The following is a 15,667-nucleotide window of genomic DNA, read 5'->3' as shown; positions in this document are numbered from 1 at the left end:
AGCACTAATTATAATTCGTTTAGGAGGAAGATGATAAAAGAAAGACTACATTTTTCTACAAATATTATAATTTATTTTCGAGTACTTAAAACTTATATTACGCTGATATTGAAATATTGCACATAAATACCATATCATATCGATATTCGAATATTACGCGATACGAGCACTATCGTGATTCGAGGACTACACGAATAGTTTGTACAAGATATATTTATAAATTGATAAAATATGGCTGCTTCCCTGTTCTGCTATCGAACAAAACGAATTTTTATTTAGAAAAATTAAAATTTTATTAAAATTTTTTTATATATAAATCTTTTAAAGCAACAAAATCAAAGAAATTTAGTATTCGCCAATTAACGATGATAATGAGTTTATTTTAATTATTTCAATTTAGCAATTTCTTCATAATTTAGAGATTAAAGCGATAAAGTAATTAAACGATAAAGTAATTACTTACTATTTAAGTTATAATTTATTATGCAATTATTTGATTTCTGGCACGCGTTTGTCATCTGCTACGCAACTTCTTTCCTGGCATTATTGCAATAAAGATATTACAAAAATAATATCTTTCTACGAATCCACAGATTTCGGTCTGCGGATTTGTTGTAATTTAATATATAGCACAGCCGCGCTTATCGTCGCGATGAAGAGCGTGCTCAACATTAGAGAGAAAGTCGTGTAAAATCCACTATTACTCATGCAAACCTCTTTTGCTTTTGTAAGCGCCTCGACAGCTGTTTCCTCCATACTATCCAGGATTTGACTGGATGCTGTGCTTAAATCATCGAGCATAATCACTTTAAAACGTCGTCCTACACGAACCGGATCTGATAACAGAATTGAATTCGTCGAGGTGTTTGAAGATGGTGCATATGTTACAGAACGACGACGTCTTCCTGGTTCAATTTGCTAAAACAAATTGTTTTAAATATAATACATGAACTATATAAAAAATGGAAATCTTTTTTTTATGATCTCGCAAAATCAGAATTTATAAAAAATTTAAAATAATTTATTTTAAACTCTCATATTTTTTTTTTATTTATCTATCATAAAAAATAAATTTATATATCGTGCACATGTTTTATCTGTGGATGGGATATTTAATTCTAATAAATATTATATATATTATATTGATTATTGTGTCTTACTTGATTTGCTTCTGGACAGGGCTCGCAATTTGTTTTACATAACTCGACATTACATTCGATGAATAGATCCATAACATCGGGAAATTTAAAAGCTTGAAAGAAAGCATAAGCGATTATAGAAGCGCCTGTATTGCCAGTATCGTTTGTTTTTTGGAAAGCACCGAACAGCTTTGGTTTCAAAATGCAGCCTCTTTCGTCAGTGAGCTGCAGCATATTGGTCGAAGCTTCATCTCGCGCCAGACAGTCGCGTACCTTGAAAATAATTATGATTGCAATAATTCGTTTAATTCATATCTCTTATTTGCAATCAAATCTCTCTGATGAAATTCTATCTTTTTAAAAATAAAAATAAAATACGTAACGAGAAATAATTGCAATTATTTATATTTTTGAATCAGTTACCATATACTGTTTATATATTTTTCGATATATTAGAATATAAAATGATTTTTAATGCGTACCTGAAGATCGAACCCGGGATCACCCTCCACGGAAACGACTAAGGTCATTGTCTCTCCGATCTTTACAAGTCCATCGGCTGCAGGTGCGAAAGGTCCTTTGCCAATTTGAATATCCAGCTTAGCTGTCGCAGTATCGCCGCTGAAGGTAACAATTTCCTGGTTCAACATATCTACCGAAAGATTCACCGTCAGGGCCTTATTAATATTTCCTTCCCAAAGACATCGCACTCTTCGAACTGTGTCCCAGACTTCTTGTATACCCGGTTCATTCTTAAACAGAAAAAAATTTTTATTTCAATGTCTAATAGTCAAACGATTTTTTTAAAGTCTAATGAAATTTATATAAAGAACTCGAAACCCGAATTGATAAATTTAACTAATTTGATACCGACTTGTAATACGAGGACGTGTTCCAAATACGCTTGACCAGCAGCACCCTCGAAATCATTGATAAATTGCGTTCCGCAGGAGTCCAGACTCACAGTAAAAGAGTATTGTGTTAAACCGGAATTCTGTTTTACATATGTGCATTCTGGATTCATAAAATATCCCTGAAATTAGACAATCGATAAATTATTACCGATGATACTCGGTGACAAAGATTATTCTATTTCATTTACCTTAGAATAAATAACTCCATCGAAAGCGCGATTGAATTCAATGTTAATTGTCATCATAGTCTTACTGCATTGAACGTCAAGATTGTGAATATGTGGGGGATGACTGAGATCATCCTCCGTTACACTGGTCGCTGGACGATAAAATTGATTAAATTATTTCCTCATGTACTCTGCATTTGTACTAATTTTAACAAAAGAAAACATACTTCCAGTAGCAGTAACTCCAACAGTCCCAGTTGGTCCAGTAGGTCCAGGACCTGTTCCTGTAGTAATTACATTAGTACCAACGTCTACGCTTGGTCTTTGATCTGGTGGGGGGAAAGAAGGGCGTGGTGTTGCAGTAGTAGTAAAATATCCTTCACCAGTCGAAGGATATCCTCCACCAGTCGGATATCCACCAGAAGGATATCCTGATGCAGGATAACCTGCAGCGGGTGCTGCATAAGCAACTCCACCTTCTGAAGGATAGCCATATAATATAGATATATAATATAATTCTGAAAATCTTTAGTTGGTATAACTTGATGTATTGACTATAATATAGTAAACGAGCAACATTACCTAGTAGTACTGGAGGAGTGGCTGGAGCATTTCCGGATTCCTCGATATCTGTACTTACACCCGTACTTCCACCCAAAGAAAGACCTCTGGCAAGTGTGGGAATCCCGGTACCTGTACCGGTAGAAGATGGTCTTGGAGACTGGTTGGTCGGTAGGACAGATGGTGGCTGCGGTGGGAGATAAGTGGACGACGATTCCGGGGGATTCAGTGGTGGAAAAGCCGACGAGCCTGTGTTAGAATATGAAGGCTGACTTGGTCGAGGATTGTAGGACGTGGAGCCTCTGAAACCTTGCGGCACGTATGTTGACGAGGGTTGTAGATTCGGTCTTGGGGTGGAAAACGGTGTAGAGGAAGGTTGCCTAGATGCTGAATAACCGACGTTCGGTGGGGTGTAAAGTGATGATGGCCGCTGTGCAGGATAGCCTGTTACCTCGTTCTGTTGAGAGCCCGTGGCCACCTGGAAGGGTCGGGGTTTTTCGGGTGGTCGTTGGGTGCTGAAGGGTGGCAAGTACCCATTTGAGTCCGATTGCTGACGAGCTGTAAAAATATGTAGACTAATCGGGATTTTGAAAATCCATTGTAATGATTTTCGTGAACGTAACGACGTTAATAAAAAGTGAAATTATTACAAAATTCTTAATTAGTTTTCTTATTAAATATTTTTTTATTTATTATTTACGACAAAAATAAAATATTGCGATAAAATAAAAAAAAAAACTGTATATAATTTAGAATTATCATACTTTCTTAAAAGGCTGACTATTGGCAAAATAAGCTTAAAAAATGATCGTAATCAGAAGTTGCCAAAAATGCACTTATGACTATCTTTTTTATTGATCATCAATAATGCCTTCAAAGTCAACGAATATTGATTAGATTTATATGTTTGTTAATATGTCTCTTTGAATTCTAATTTAAAAAAAAAAAAACTTAAAAAAAGGTGTACAGAGAAGTGTGTGTTCTTAAGAATTAATTGAGAGTGCATTTAATAGTGTTTTGTAAGAGAAAACTGTCGGTCGGAACAAGCGTGCATTAAAGCCAATCCCAGCGTCGAATGAAGCCGACTTCCGTGATGTCCAGATGCGACGATAAAATGATTGATTAATAGCGCGGCGAGTTATGGATTAATAATTTTGTACATTTAACATCTAAATCGGTGCGGTGGCGTCGGCTGCGCATAGTCGCAGCTTTTTTTGCGCCCGAAACCACACAATTTACGTCCATGGTAGTAGCGTCCATCTCTGACCATCAGCGGCACTGAACTGTCTATAAATCAGCGCGCGACGTTGGACGAGCTAAATCTGATATTGAAATCGTGAGAAAAAGAATACTCGCAACGACGGGACGGCTTTGTGTCGCGCCGTTTCCTGTTGACGACGAAACTCGGAAACCTACTTTTACGTGTGCCCTGCTGGTAGATGCCCTGAATCCACTCTAGGATATTTTGCGCCATCACGTCTGCCGGTGATACCGAGGCAGCAGCCCGTTGGACTCTCGAGCGTGCTAATGAATTTCAAACCATTCGTTTGTGATCAAGTTTTTATTTATCACCACCACGACTCGCCCTTCTTCATTGATCGCGCTTAAGGTAGACTCGTAGAATTCTTTCGTATTTTCCTTACCGGGATCCGCGTCCGCGGTTCTCACGAAGAGCGCATGACCGCCGACATCCTGGCTGCACACCGTGGTTGCACCCGAGAGAGCGACGACGAAAATCGCCGCGATGAGCCTCATCCTTGGTCTGTAAATTTTATTTTCGTTAATGACTGGCCTCGTCTCCCCTTCTCGCTGCGTCAACACTCTCGATTTCGAGCGGTGTCTCTTCAATAGAAATAATCGTCCCACGCGAAATCCTACTCGATGCCGCGAGGGTCAAGTGTCATCGACACGTAGGATGCGATGGTGTACCCAAGGATGATGAGCCGCGAATGCGGTAGACCGATCTCCTCGTCGAAAGTAGAAAGTGATCATTATGAAATCTATGGCCATGATCGCAGCTTTTGACAGTTGACGTCACCGTTAACGTGCAAATGAGATGACTTATTGCGAGAAGAGGAGCGAGAGTGATTTCACCTCAAGGTCTGGGCTCTTTCCGTGTTCCGGGACGACATGTACATAAAAAAAAAACTATGTCGACGGTTATGAAAATCGCTATTTACACATTATGTGTATTTATATGTTTAGGCATTAGGTGTTTCTTCAAGGTCTCCGTGTGCGTGTCGGAACGCGCGGGCTGCACGGAGAGCAACTACCTCGGTCGGGCTTCTGTTTCCACCGTGGATTTCGAAAGTAGCACCGCCAAAGGATATCACAGTGGTTGTCTAATTGGACTGTAATTGGCGGTGGAATCAACTCAAGGTTCCGAATGGCGCACGCGAATGAAATTCATCTTGCGGGAATTAACGGCAAGGATTATTTCGGCAACGCGATGACTGTATAGATAATTGTCCTGACGGCAAGTTGCAGCTGGCCGGGTGATCTTCAAGGTCCCGAGAAAATTAATCGTTATGGAAGAAGAAAAAAAGAAATCGCGTGTAATTATTTCGACAGAGCTTTAGCGAAAAAGCGTTTAGCATTTAGCGAGTAGTGGCGTTCGTTTCTTTAATCTCGGATCGCGATCGCTAAATATCGTCTTTTTATGTATTTGGAGCTGGCGGTTGTGTTTCCATTATTGTTCGCTTCTTCTCACGTGTTGCGGCGTGTGTTAGTGGCGTGTTTCATCAGGGCGGATTACGCGCGGCATAATCGTGCTGTCTTGTCTCACATGTCTCGTAATTCTAGACCGTCTAGTTGGGGATAATTATAATACTCGTAAGAATACGTTCACGAGTACTTAATTTCGTATTTCTGCTTACTCGAATGCTACTTTCTTTCGTGTGGCATTTTTTTTTTTTTCACGGCGATCTTCATAATTAATTTTACAGCGTCCGGGATCATCATAAATCCAGTTTTAAATACGATTTTGTCGTCGCGTTTATAATCGCATTTTTTACACTCTCGTGTGAAATGAAAAATGTATATGTTATAAATGAAAATTTAAATAGAAGCTTCTCATGCATACAAACGAATAAAGGACAAAGTACACGGTATTATTAATTAAAATACAATCAAAATTATAATATTTAATTCACTCAGCAAATTCGCAATTGCGATAAATAAATTACAATTTTGCACGATAATAATTATTAGATTAAAATAATTACTGAAATACGCGATATTGCACACACACACACACACACACACACACACACACACACACACACACACACACCACACACCACACACCACACACACACACACACACACACACACACACACACACACACACACACACACACACACATTGTGATTCAATCATCCGCACGACTTAACAGATAATTACCGCTCATTCACAGCATTACGAAATACATAGAGACGATCCCGCACGACTCCTCTTCGGAGTTAACGAACTTTTCCTTCAGGTCCAGCGCCTAAATGAGCGTCATTATCTCGTTACACGAACTCGAAATCTTACGGTCACTCTCGGTTAATCCGACATCGTATCTGCGGGAAGTATCTGCATCCTCGCACGGATGCTTTCCATTGCCTCAGTTTTATGCCACGAATCCGCTAGTGAAACCGAATCGTGACGCGCCGCCTTTGGTTGCTACCCGCACTCGTACGATCGAGCACCGATGCGCATTCGAGCGCCGATGCCGCGTCGGATCAGCGAGGTAAAAGATCGAGAAGTCAACGGTGGAATCGTGCCTGAACAAGGTGAAAGGTGAAAGTCGTACCGCGCCGACTAGAGGAACGTGCGGATACCGACAAGCATGCGCTTTTACGTGTCTTTACGTACGAGATATATACATACGCATTTGCGAGATCTATCGTGAGAGCTATCTATCGATCGATAAATCTCATAGATCAATGCACTTTTTCCTCCGGTTTCTTCTTTTTCGTACGTTTCGAATTAAATGGCATAATTGGATTCACGTTAGATCGCTAATGTTACCAATTTTATGAATTTATAATATATTTAAATACATATAATATATTTAGATTAATATATATATATATATATATATATATATATATATATTAATCTAAATTTCTTTATATATTTATATATTTATATGTATAATATTTTATATATTCTGTCTTAATTATATGAAGATTATTAGTTTTATATGTCTGCAACTTATTTACGCAGAATTACGATAAATGTTTGCTTCACCGGATCTCTGATTTCATCACTTGTGCTCAATACTCGGGTTTCATAAAAATCTGCTCTCTTAAATCATTAGTTCCGCAAACTTACGAACCGAAGATCTCTAGAACGATCGACGCGTTTATGTGAAGATTTTCTTGAGTCTCACGATGGATACATTAAATTGCGAAAATAAGTATGGGAGTGAAATTCCCGTCGTGATAATAAAAGGGGATTGACCCGATTGCACAAATCAGAAATTTCAATTAAATTGAGTTGACTCATATAAAAATTACGACTACACGTACAAAGTACGATGGCAAGATAAATCTGTTACCGATTTGAAAAGTTGATTCGGGTGAGAAGAACATTATTTCGTAATGTTGTGGAGCAACAATCTAATATTCACAAGCGTGAAAAAAAGGAATTAAGAGAAAAAAGCATACAAGAACGATGCACTTAACTTTACTCTTAATGAACATTTGCATATTAATCTATGGAATCCTAAAAATTTCAACTTTTAATATGAAAAAAAAAAAAAACGAAATAAAAGTAATCGCTTTACACTTTTTATATGTTTTTGTACTCGCTTGTAATTTTCAATTATTATTTATACACAAAATCTAGTTCTACTTGTATTTCTAGAATAAAATTATAAATTGATAAAAATATTACAAAATAAGTAGCACACACAGAAGTCCTAAAAACTTCTTATCTCTTTCTCTCAGTTTGGTTTCTTAACCAGACAAAGTTCATTCAGCCTTTTTCAATGAACATTGTTATTAGCAAGAGCTATACTTGTCATGAGAGAATTATGTTTGCAGTCGTTTCTATTCAATGTAATTACTACACGTGCAATAGATAATTGATACCCATGTCAATATCATTAAACTACCGAACAAATAGCTGTTCGTTGTAATTTCATGACGCGTGCGAGTTGCGAAGATTTTATCCGCGCGTCTCATTTTTCCCTTTCCGTTTCCGTAATTTACGACAAACGCAATATCACTAACGTACACTGGGATGATATTTTCGATCCCCATCACGTCGCAAGTTAAATTAACGCGCCGGTACTAATTACTTGCTAATTAGCACCCCCCCTCCCCCCCCACCGCCTGCCTCGCGCACTCTCGGCGCTGCGTGGGGAAGGCGTATACTCTTTCGAAATCCTCACCGACTCCTCGGCGTTTTTTAGAATTAGAATATCATAATTTGTGCCTCGAAGAATCACAACTCGACGTCTGCGTCCCCGCGTCGTGCAATTGTCGTGCGAAATTCGTGTAACTCCGCGCAGGCGGTCCGGCCGTAACGTAGCTGTTTGCGGTCGCGCGATTAAGCAAGTGTAGCATGCACTTGAGATGCTGCGGTTTTCTTCTCGCCGCATCGCCGGCCGCTACGTTGTCGATGTCGGCATTTTAATAACGAGGCGGGCTAGCACTCGTACATTATGGAGATTTCGTAACGAGCGTCTCCCGGGACGGTGCCACGCCATGAAACTGGGGGCTACTCGAGGTTATTACGATTTTCATTTCTGATGCGCGTCGTCTGCTCGGACATTGACCGGGAATCGCAGCGGAAATCGAACGAATATTATTAAATGATAATATACCCTCGATTCGGGATTCGGGAACTATAGAACTATAGAACATTAACGTCTTTCTTCCTTTAAACTGAAAAACTTGATTGTAATAACAAGCGACTGCATTATTTGTAATAATTTAGATTGCGTATGTCAAAAGAATGCAGAATTAAACTCGTTATGATATAAAGTGAAATTCTCTTTGTAGTCAAAGTTTCGATACAGTATGCAAATATTTCCACATTTTGTAATGATTACTTGGTAATAACCTTGGTAATAAACTAGCACTAATCGCGCGACAATTTTATTTTAAACGCGCCGTTGAAAGATTGGTTTTAATCTCTAACCGGACGTATGCTCATTTATGCGTTGTATGCGTAAATATAATACAATGAGACTGGTACCATTCAATGGCGGGCAACCGGCGTATAAACGGCGTATAAACGGGAGGTAGATGAAAATTACGGTGATGCATCTTTCCGAGAGGCGTGCAATATTTCAGCGCGAGCGCGAAATTAGTTCGCGTAGTACGTTGAATTAAATTCGATATCAAGCGGGCAAGCGTGCACGATGCTAATGGCGCGAATGATGCTGATGACGAAACGATTTAAGCGCAGAGGAGACCGGAGCGATTCGTGGCCGGATCTCGGACTCGCGCAGTGAAAACTGTTACGTCCAATAGGTCTGGGTTACGGGGACATCGATTTTCCTTACACGTCGGCGTGCATACGCGGCGAACGCTGCCTGCCTTCTTTGAAATCGACCGCGTCGACGTGAAAAATCACCGACGTTCGCGCGTGATCTCTACCGTACAATGTCAGGCAGCCGACGACTCCAAATACGTAACTCCGTATAATGCGCGATAGTCGGGGAAAATGGATGGATTTTCGTTTCGGCCGCATTCGACGATGGCAAAAATAAACGCGAGTGGAGCTCCTCGACCATGTTAACTGCCAGATCTTACATCCTTCCCGCGACGTTTTTCCGCGCCGTTTCTCGCGTCTTTTGTTTTCTTTTTCGCGGAATGATTTACGCACTGATCCCCTTTCAGTTTCCTCGCGTCTCGAAAAACAGTAAGTCCGTAATGTTCGATGAAAAAAAAAAAAAAAAAAAAATTTACAGTCGTCTGGCAGAGATTTGGCTGCGGATCTTGCGCCGGAACAATTTGTCTTACATACAAGCGTCGTTCGCGAATTTTTAAGCAAAAAACGCAAAAAACGTGCCCCCTGGGTACGGCTGGCTGAAAGCGTGAACTTTACTGTTAAATTCCTTGGATGGTGAGGCATGTGCGTTTTTTCAAGTCCGTTCATTGACATTTAATATTCTTTGCGCACGTACAAGCATCATCTCTATCCTCTTTCTCTCTTTACCATCTCCCCCTGCGACCTCCATCTTTTCTCCTTTTTTTGCTAAGCTCTTCACACACGTGTCTTTACTATTATGTAGTGCTGTAGAAAACGCATTTTAAGTACCGTGACTAGCGAAAGGATGTCAATACTATAAGGCGGACATAAAAATGTGGCGTTATGAATGTTGCGATATGATTTTGATGACTCACTTTAGAAAAGTTTTTGCTTCAAAATAAATTCGTTTTCAATTTCTGCTTGGTAACATCTAGACGTTGTTTTTACAATATCTTGTGTTAATAATATATAAATTTGTTAGTTGATATATGTCGATTACGCAAAGATCTTTTTTTAGCGTTAAATAATATATATAGATCAAAAAATGATTTAGATAGATACTTCTTTGATCATCGATTTGTACGACAAATTATGGTATTATACTATATAAAAATTCTTATAAAGGTATCTTATGAGAGAAGACATATTGAAAAATATCTTCATTAATTATATATAATAAAGATTATTTTTCTCATTTCAAATCAATTAAATGCAAAGTCGAGAACTTTACAGAGAAAGTTTGCATAGCGTACGTTTCATAATTCTTTATACGCTATAGACTGTGTTGGTCAATGCGAATAAATTGTGAATACGTTTTTCCTTAAATGTAATTTTAATCCACTAGAATTCCATAATAATGAGAATAATAGAATCGCATCAATTTAAAAAATGATTAATAATTATTATATAATAATAATAATCTTGATCAGAAGAGGTTAAAATCTTGCCATTAATTATTGCATCACTGCGTTTACATTTTTATTCGGTATCGGTTTATACGGTAGAGTCCAAGTATGTCGCAAACTTCTTGTTCCTTCGTGCGTTTCGTAACGTCTAATCCTCGAAGATAAATGTCACGAGGTGTGTGCAACGAAAACTCCAATAATCATTTTTTCTTCCGTATCTGTGCGCAAAGTCAGATTGTCCGGAAGACATGCGAAATAACTTTTACTATTGTACGAACGAGCTATACGATTTTATCTTCTTCCCACGATGCGAATGGAAAATAAAATATACTCGCTTTTGAACTTTAGTATTACTTCCGTTTCGGAGTTTTCGTAAAAAGATAATTAGATATTGGAAATTTATCATCTTCGTATTTTTTGACCTGTCGCATTATTTTGTGACCAGTTCTCAGAAAAAAAGAAGTTCTTAATTATAACTTAATTATAAATTTGTTTTCTCAAATCAGTTTAATCTTCAATTAATTTTTAATTACTCGACCTTCAATTAAAATGCATTAAAAAGGATAAAAGTGATTACCGAGGGTGAAGAAGTCGAGGTTTGTTTTTCGATACTCGACTCGCTTGACTGTTTGTTGTCAAAGATACTTAAAGATCGAGAAGAGATGAACCACTACATCTGCATATATCTATATGCGTGCAACAAGTGAGTTCCGCACCATCATCGTACTGTGCGTGTTGCGCTCGTACTGTATGTGTATGTGTATATTCACGCGTGTACTCACTTTCTTCGAGGATGCGGTGACCAAAACGAGCAATCATCATTTCTCACTCTCACTCTCGCACAATGATTCTCACACTCGCTTCTCTTTTCTCCCTCAGCTGCAGTTTGCTTGCGGCTTTGACATCACATACGTTCGAGGAAAGTAACACACGACAAATAAAATAATTTTATTAAAAGACTACTCGTCAGAGATCTCGATCTTTCAAGTACGAGATCTGAGAATAATCTTTAGAAGTACAGGAGTATGAGCACTGCTTATGAGAGACACTACTAAAGATATTAATGTTAACGGTCAGATATGTTGGATAAGAAACACGGAATTACTTGTAAGCGTCTCAATTTATTGACATTTATAACGTTGTCTTCTATAAAATTAACGAACCTCGTCGCGAATTTTAATATCTAATAAAGGTGGGAATAAATTAATGATATAAAATAAATAAAATAATTAAAATAATATTCAAAAAAATATAATAAAATAAATATGTCTATTGTATATGCATAAAGTTAAGATAATAAATAAGAAATATTTAATATGTCTATTGTATGTGCATAAAGATAAAATAATAAATGAGAAATTTAAATATAAAATATCAAATATAAAATAACAAATATTAATATTAATTTTCTTTTCTTGAACATATGTTTATGCATACGATATTTAATATATATATATATATATATATATTAAAGTTTGTAACTTACCTATAAGTGAAATCCTTTCCGTGGAAAATTATTGCCACTGGGTAGCTGAGGTCGATCTTCCTTCACGATTCGGCCGGAAGATTTGCGTTGTGCGCGCGCTTATGAGAAAGGTGAGAGTGAATAGCTGGGAGCATCTTCATTCAAGCTTTATATAGGTATTGTACCCCCTTACCTAGGCAGACTCTGTAGAAAGAGCGTGCCATCTCTCTCATCGTGTCTGCCGTAATTTTATCATCAGTGAGATGAAAAAAAGCACCTGCTGATGAAATTGCATTAGGCAAAAATATTCCACGATTTGAAGTTCCGCCAAATTTTAAGTAGCCCAACTTTTGTAAATTTTTTCGCAAAAACGATTATATATATTTTCCTATCTATACCGCTATTATTACAAAAATAAAATGTAAAAAAATACTTCAGTTTTGTTGTAACAATAAAGAAATTAATTTTTAACAACTAAATGAGATATTTTAAAGGGGATAAAAATGTTAAAATATTATGTACAATGTGGCACGAGATGTTACTTGAACTCGCATTTCTTATTTCTTATCATTTTTTGTAGTACAAATTAAGCGCTTTAAGTAGAATTCAGATATAGCCATTTAATTTAATCTGTTGTCTGAAGACAGAAATATTGAAACTTTGAATTTAAGATAAATGTAATTTGGGGCATCGACAAAAGATCAAGAATACTCTCTTTCGTATAAAAATAGTACCGTGTATCCTACATCCTTCACAAGAGTTTGATCGAGTGCTCCACGAAATAAAGGCAAATCGATAAACGACTGTTAAATGATTTATCTTCTCGATATTATCGGAGATGCAACGTCGTTTTGTGGGGTTTGTGTTGAGGAACGTGACTTTTCAAGTCACGTTCGGAAATAATGACGATAATATATAAATTTCCATGTTCACATATTCGTCACCCTTACAAGGAGACGATGTCGCGATCTCTTCCGGATACCAAGTGTAATCCTAATTTGGCGAACCTATATTTTTGCGCGAATGAAATACGATGTTCCTTCTCTTGTTGATAAAGAAATGAATTTTCCGGATGCGACCTAATTCGTTCGTCCTGAATTCGTTTATAATTCACATGGCAGAAGAATCGTATAACGATTCTTATGCAATTATGCCTTGAAACTTTTTCTATGGTATTCTATGGTAATCACATAGCAGTTATAGAATTAATGAGGTAATAAAAGGGAATTATATTTCTTCTATCCTCAATACGAAATGTTGTTGTACGATATTTTTTTCTCAAAAACGATTTAGCATTATTTATTAATTAATCTACATTTAATTTACTATTATTATTTTTTGTTATCTTAACATAATATTAAAACATGTTAAATAGTTGTCGCTTTCAATATTTCTTCCTCTGGCTTTCTCTGGAGATTGAACTATAAAGCATTGTAGAATCATAGATTGAATCTTAGTTGACAGTAACTAATATTACGAGATCGACTCGGTATCATTTGTGAATCAGGTTCGGCCAAATATGGGATGATGGAGATTACACCCGTGACAAATTTTGAAGTTTTATTGACCTTTAACCGAGAGAATGGGGACTCTGAAGAAGAGAAAGCTGACGTAGGGACAATACAGACGAAAATATATTTATAGTCATGCCAATTTCGATGTCGGACAAAATATCTTTGCGCGTTGACTGTCGATTAAATTTTGTCGTGCTTATTTTATCGCGCTAAAGCGGAAAAAAATTCGCCGCTGGCGCGAAAAATTGAAAAATTCAACAGCCGAATATCGCGTCGGTATACGACGTGTTAAATATTCAACGCGTTTCCATGCGATCGTCCGAACGCGCCCGCGAGGGTGGTGAATGCAACGTGAGTGCATCGATGCACCTGTGCGCTGCAACTGCCCATCATACGTCATTAGGTGTCATTAGCGCTTCGGCGCATTTCGCGGGGGCATTTTCGGAGATAAATTTCATCGATCTCGTGTATGTACATACGTGCGCAGCAATTTCATGAAATGCAACAAAGCGCATTGGGACACTGCATATCCCGCACTGTCAGCTTCTCGATCATGCACTATATGTCGCGTATCGATATGATTTCGCGCGAGAAACGCGCGTGTTATTAAGTCGCGCGCCGTTACGTCGGGTTCGAGGGGAAAAAAAAGTTTACGGCGTGGTTAGAATTTTCTCCGTGGCCTGCGGTATGATTAGCGGTTAAGCAACATGCATCACCGCCAGGAACTGGACGTATAAAAGGGAACGTTCCATTCTTATTGGCGCGTCTCGCGAATCGCGAACAGCTGATGCGTTTTCCGGAATTCGCATCCCGAGTCGCAATCCCTCCCTCCGTCACCCTCGCGTTGTTTCAACGGCGCGCTCAATAAATTTAACGAGATAATCTAGGATTACTCACGGTTCATGCTTCGTGAGTTTCACTCTCCTGGCCGCGGTTCCGACGCAGTTCGCGCACAAACGCAAGGCCGCACTCTATTTGAAAATCACACGCAGGGTGTGAAATCATCACGAAATTAAATTGTACGTGTTGCGTTTCCTTGGAATAATAATACTTATAAATATTTTAAGCAATATTTTATTCCCCGCGAGACAGGACTCCCCGCTGATCTGAAAGATACAGAACAGTATCCGTTATCATATAATCGACGCATTACCGGTGCCTATATAATTAGGCCTCATTACCATAACTCTCCCAAGCATCCCCGTTACGTCAAATAATAAAACCATCACGTGCCCTGGCAACAATTATTTCCATACACGCACATCACGCGCAGAACCACGGGGGGAAAAAAGTGTAGGCTCGTGCGCTATTACGTGCTTTAAACGTACGATTTAAAGACGGAATGAAGGAAAGAAATATGCATCTTATATATACGTTGCGAGATGCGCAGCGAGATAGTGTAGAAAATATATAGAAGAAAGAATTATGTGAGAAAAATGTACATACATGTTGTTAAATATCCGGAAGTTATAAATATTAACAAATTTAGGAATATATTACGTCAACTTTTGTTTTCACGAGTATGTAATTTAGCAATAAAAAGCTAATTTATTATGAATACAAAATTATATATAAAAGAAAAGATATATTTTTTTATAAATAGTATATATATATATATTTTTTTTTTCCTATGACATACAATTGTATTTCTTTTATATAAGTTTATTATTCATCAGATATTAAAAACAAATATTTTAGCGATAAATTATGGCGAACGACATATAGATCAATGACACGTGATTATAACAAATTCTATTTCATTTATTACAATTTTAAAGTACGTATGTTTGTCATCAGAAATTCAACGGAGCGTTTATTTGAAATTGTAGTATAATAACAATAGTAATTCCTAGTAATAATATCGATATTATCTTACGCAGTGCGTGATTAATTAATAGAATCACCGAAAAAAGCGATCGAACGGGATTACCAGGAAGCCGCCGGCTTCCGCGCTATTCCGCTATTCTGAATCGCGATCGCGCATCTCCGCATGCGTGATTACGCCGTTCTCACGTACGGTTCTCACACA

The 15,667-nt window shown here is 37.8% G+C and overlaps 1 protein-coding gene across 3 annotated transcripts; it reads right to left on the bottom strand.

Moving 5' to 3' along the window:
• Window positions 1–50: 50 nt before the first annotated feature.
• Window positions 51–15,211, bottom strand: LOC105426874 (uncharacterized). 3 transcript variants are annotated; one of them, XM_011638277.3, is made up of 10 exons: window positions 12,146–15,211; window positions 4,425–4,543; window positions 4,198–4,305; window positions 2,803–3,339; window positions 2,448–2,699; window positions 2,242–2,372; window positions 2,014–2,172; window positions 1,622–1,891; window positions 1,161–1,412; window positions 51–918 (listed from the first exon to the last, which is right to left on the bottom strand). In XM_011638277.3, the coding sequence occupies exons 2-10, from the start codon at window positions 4,534–4,536 to the stop codon at window positions 580–582; spliced, it is 2,160 nt and encodes a 719-aa protein (XP_011636579.2). In that variant the 5' UTR covers window positions 4,537–4,543; window positions 12,146–15,211; the 3' UTR covers window positions 51–579. The 3 variants fall into 3 exon arrangements, with proteins under 3 accessions (XP_011636579.2, XP_088927293.1, XP_088927294.1); XM_089071167.1 differs by lacking the exon at window positions 12,146–15,211 and adding an exon at window positions 6,185–6,824; XM_089071168.1 differs by lacking the exons at window positions 4,198–4,305; window positions 12,146–15,211 and having other exon boundaries at window positions 4,425–6,823.
• Window positions 15,212–15,667: the final 456 nt, after the last annotated feature.

This window comes from Pogonomyrmex barbatus, unplaced genomic scaffold (assembly GCF_055798465.1).
Source record: "Pogonomyrmex barbatus isolate J1 unplaced genomic scaffold, ASM5579846v1 scaffold11, whole genome shotgun sequence".
Classification (NCBI taxonomy): domain Eukaryota; kingdom Metazoa; phylum Arthropoda; class Insecta; order Hymenoptera; family Formicidae; genus Pogonomyrmex; species Pogonomyrmex barbatus.
Note: the sequence above shows the minus strand (reverse complement) of the source record. Positions and strands in the feature narration are given on the sequence as shown.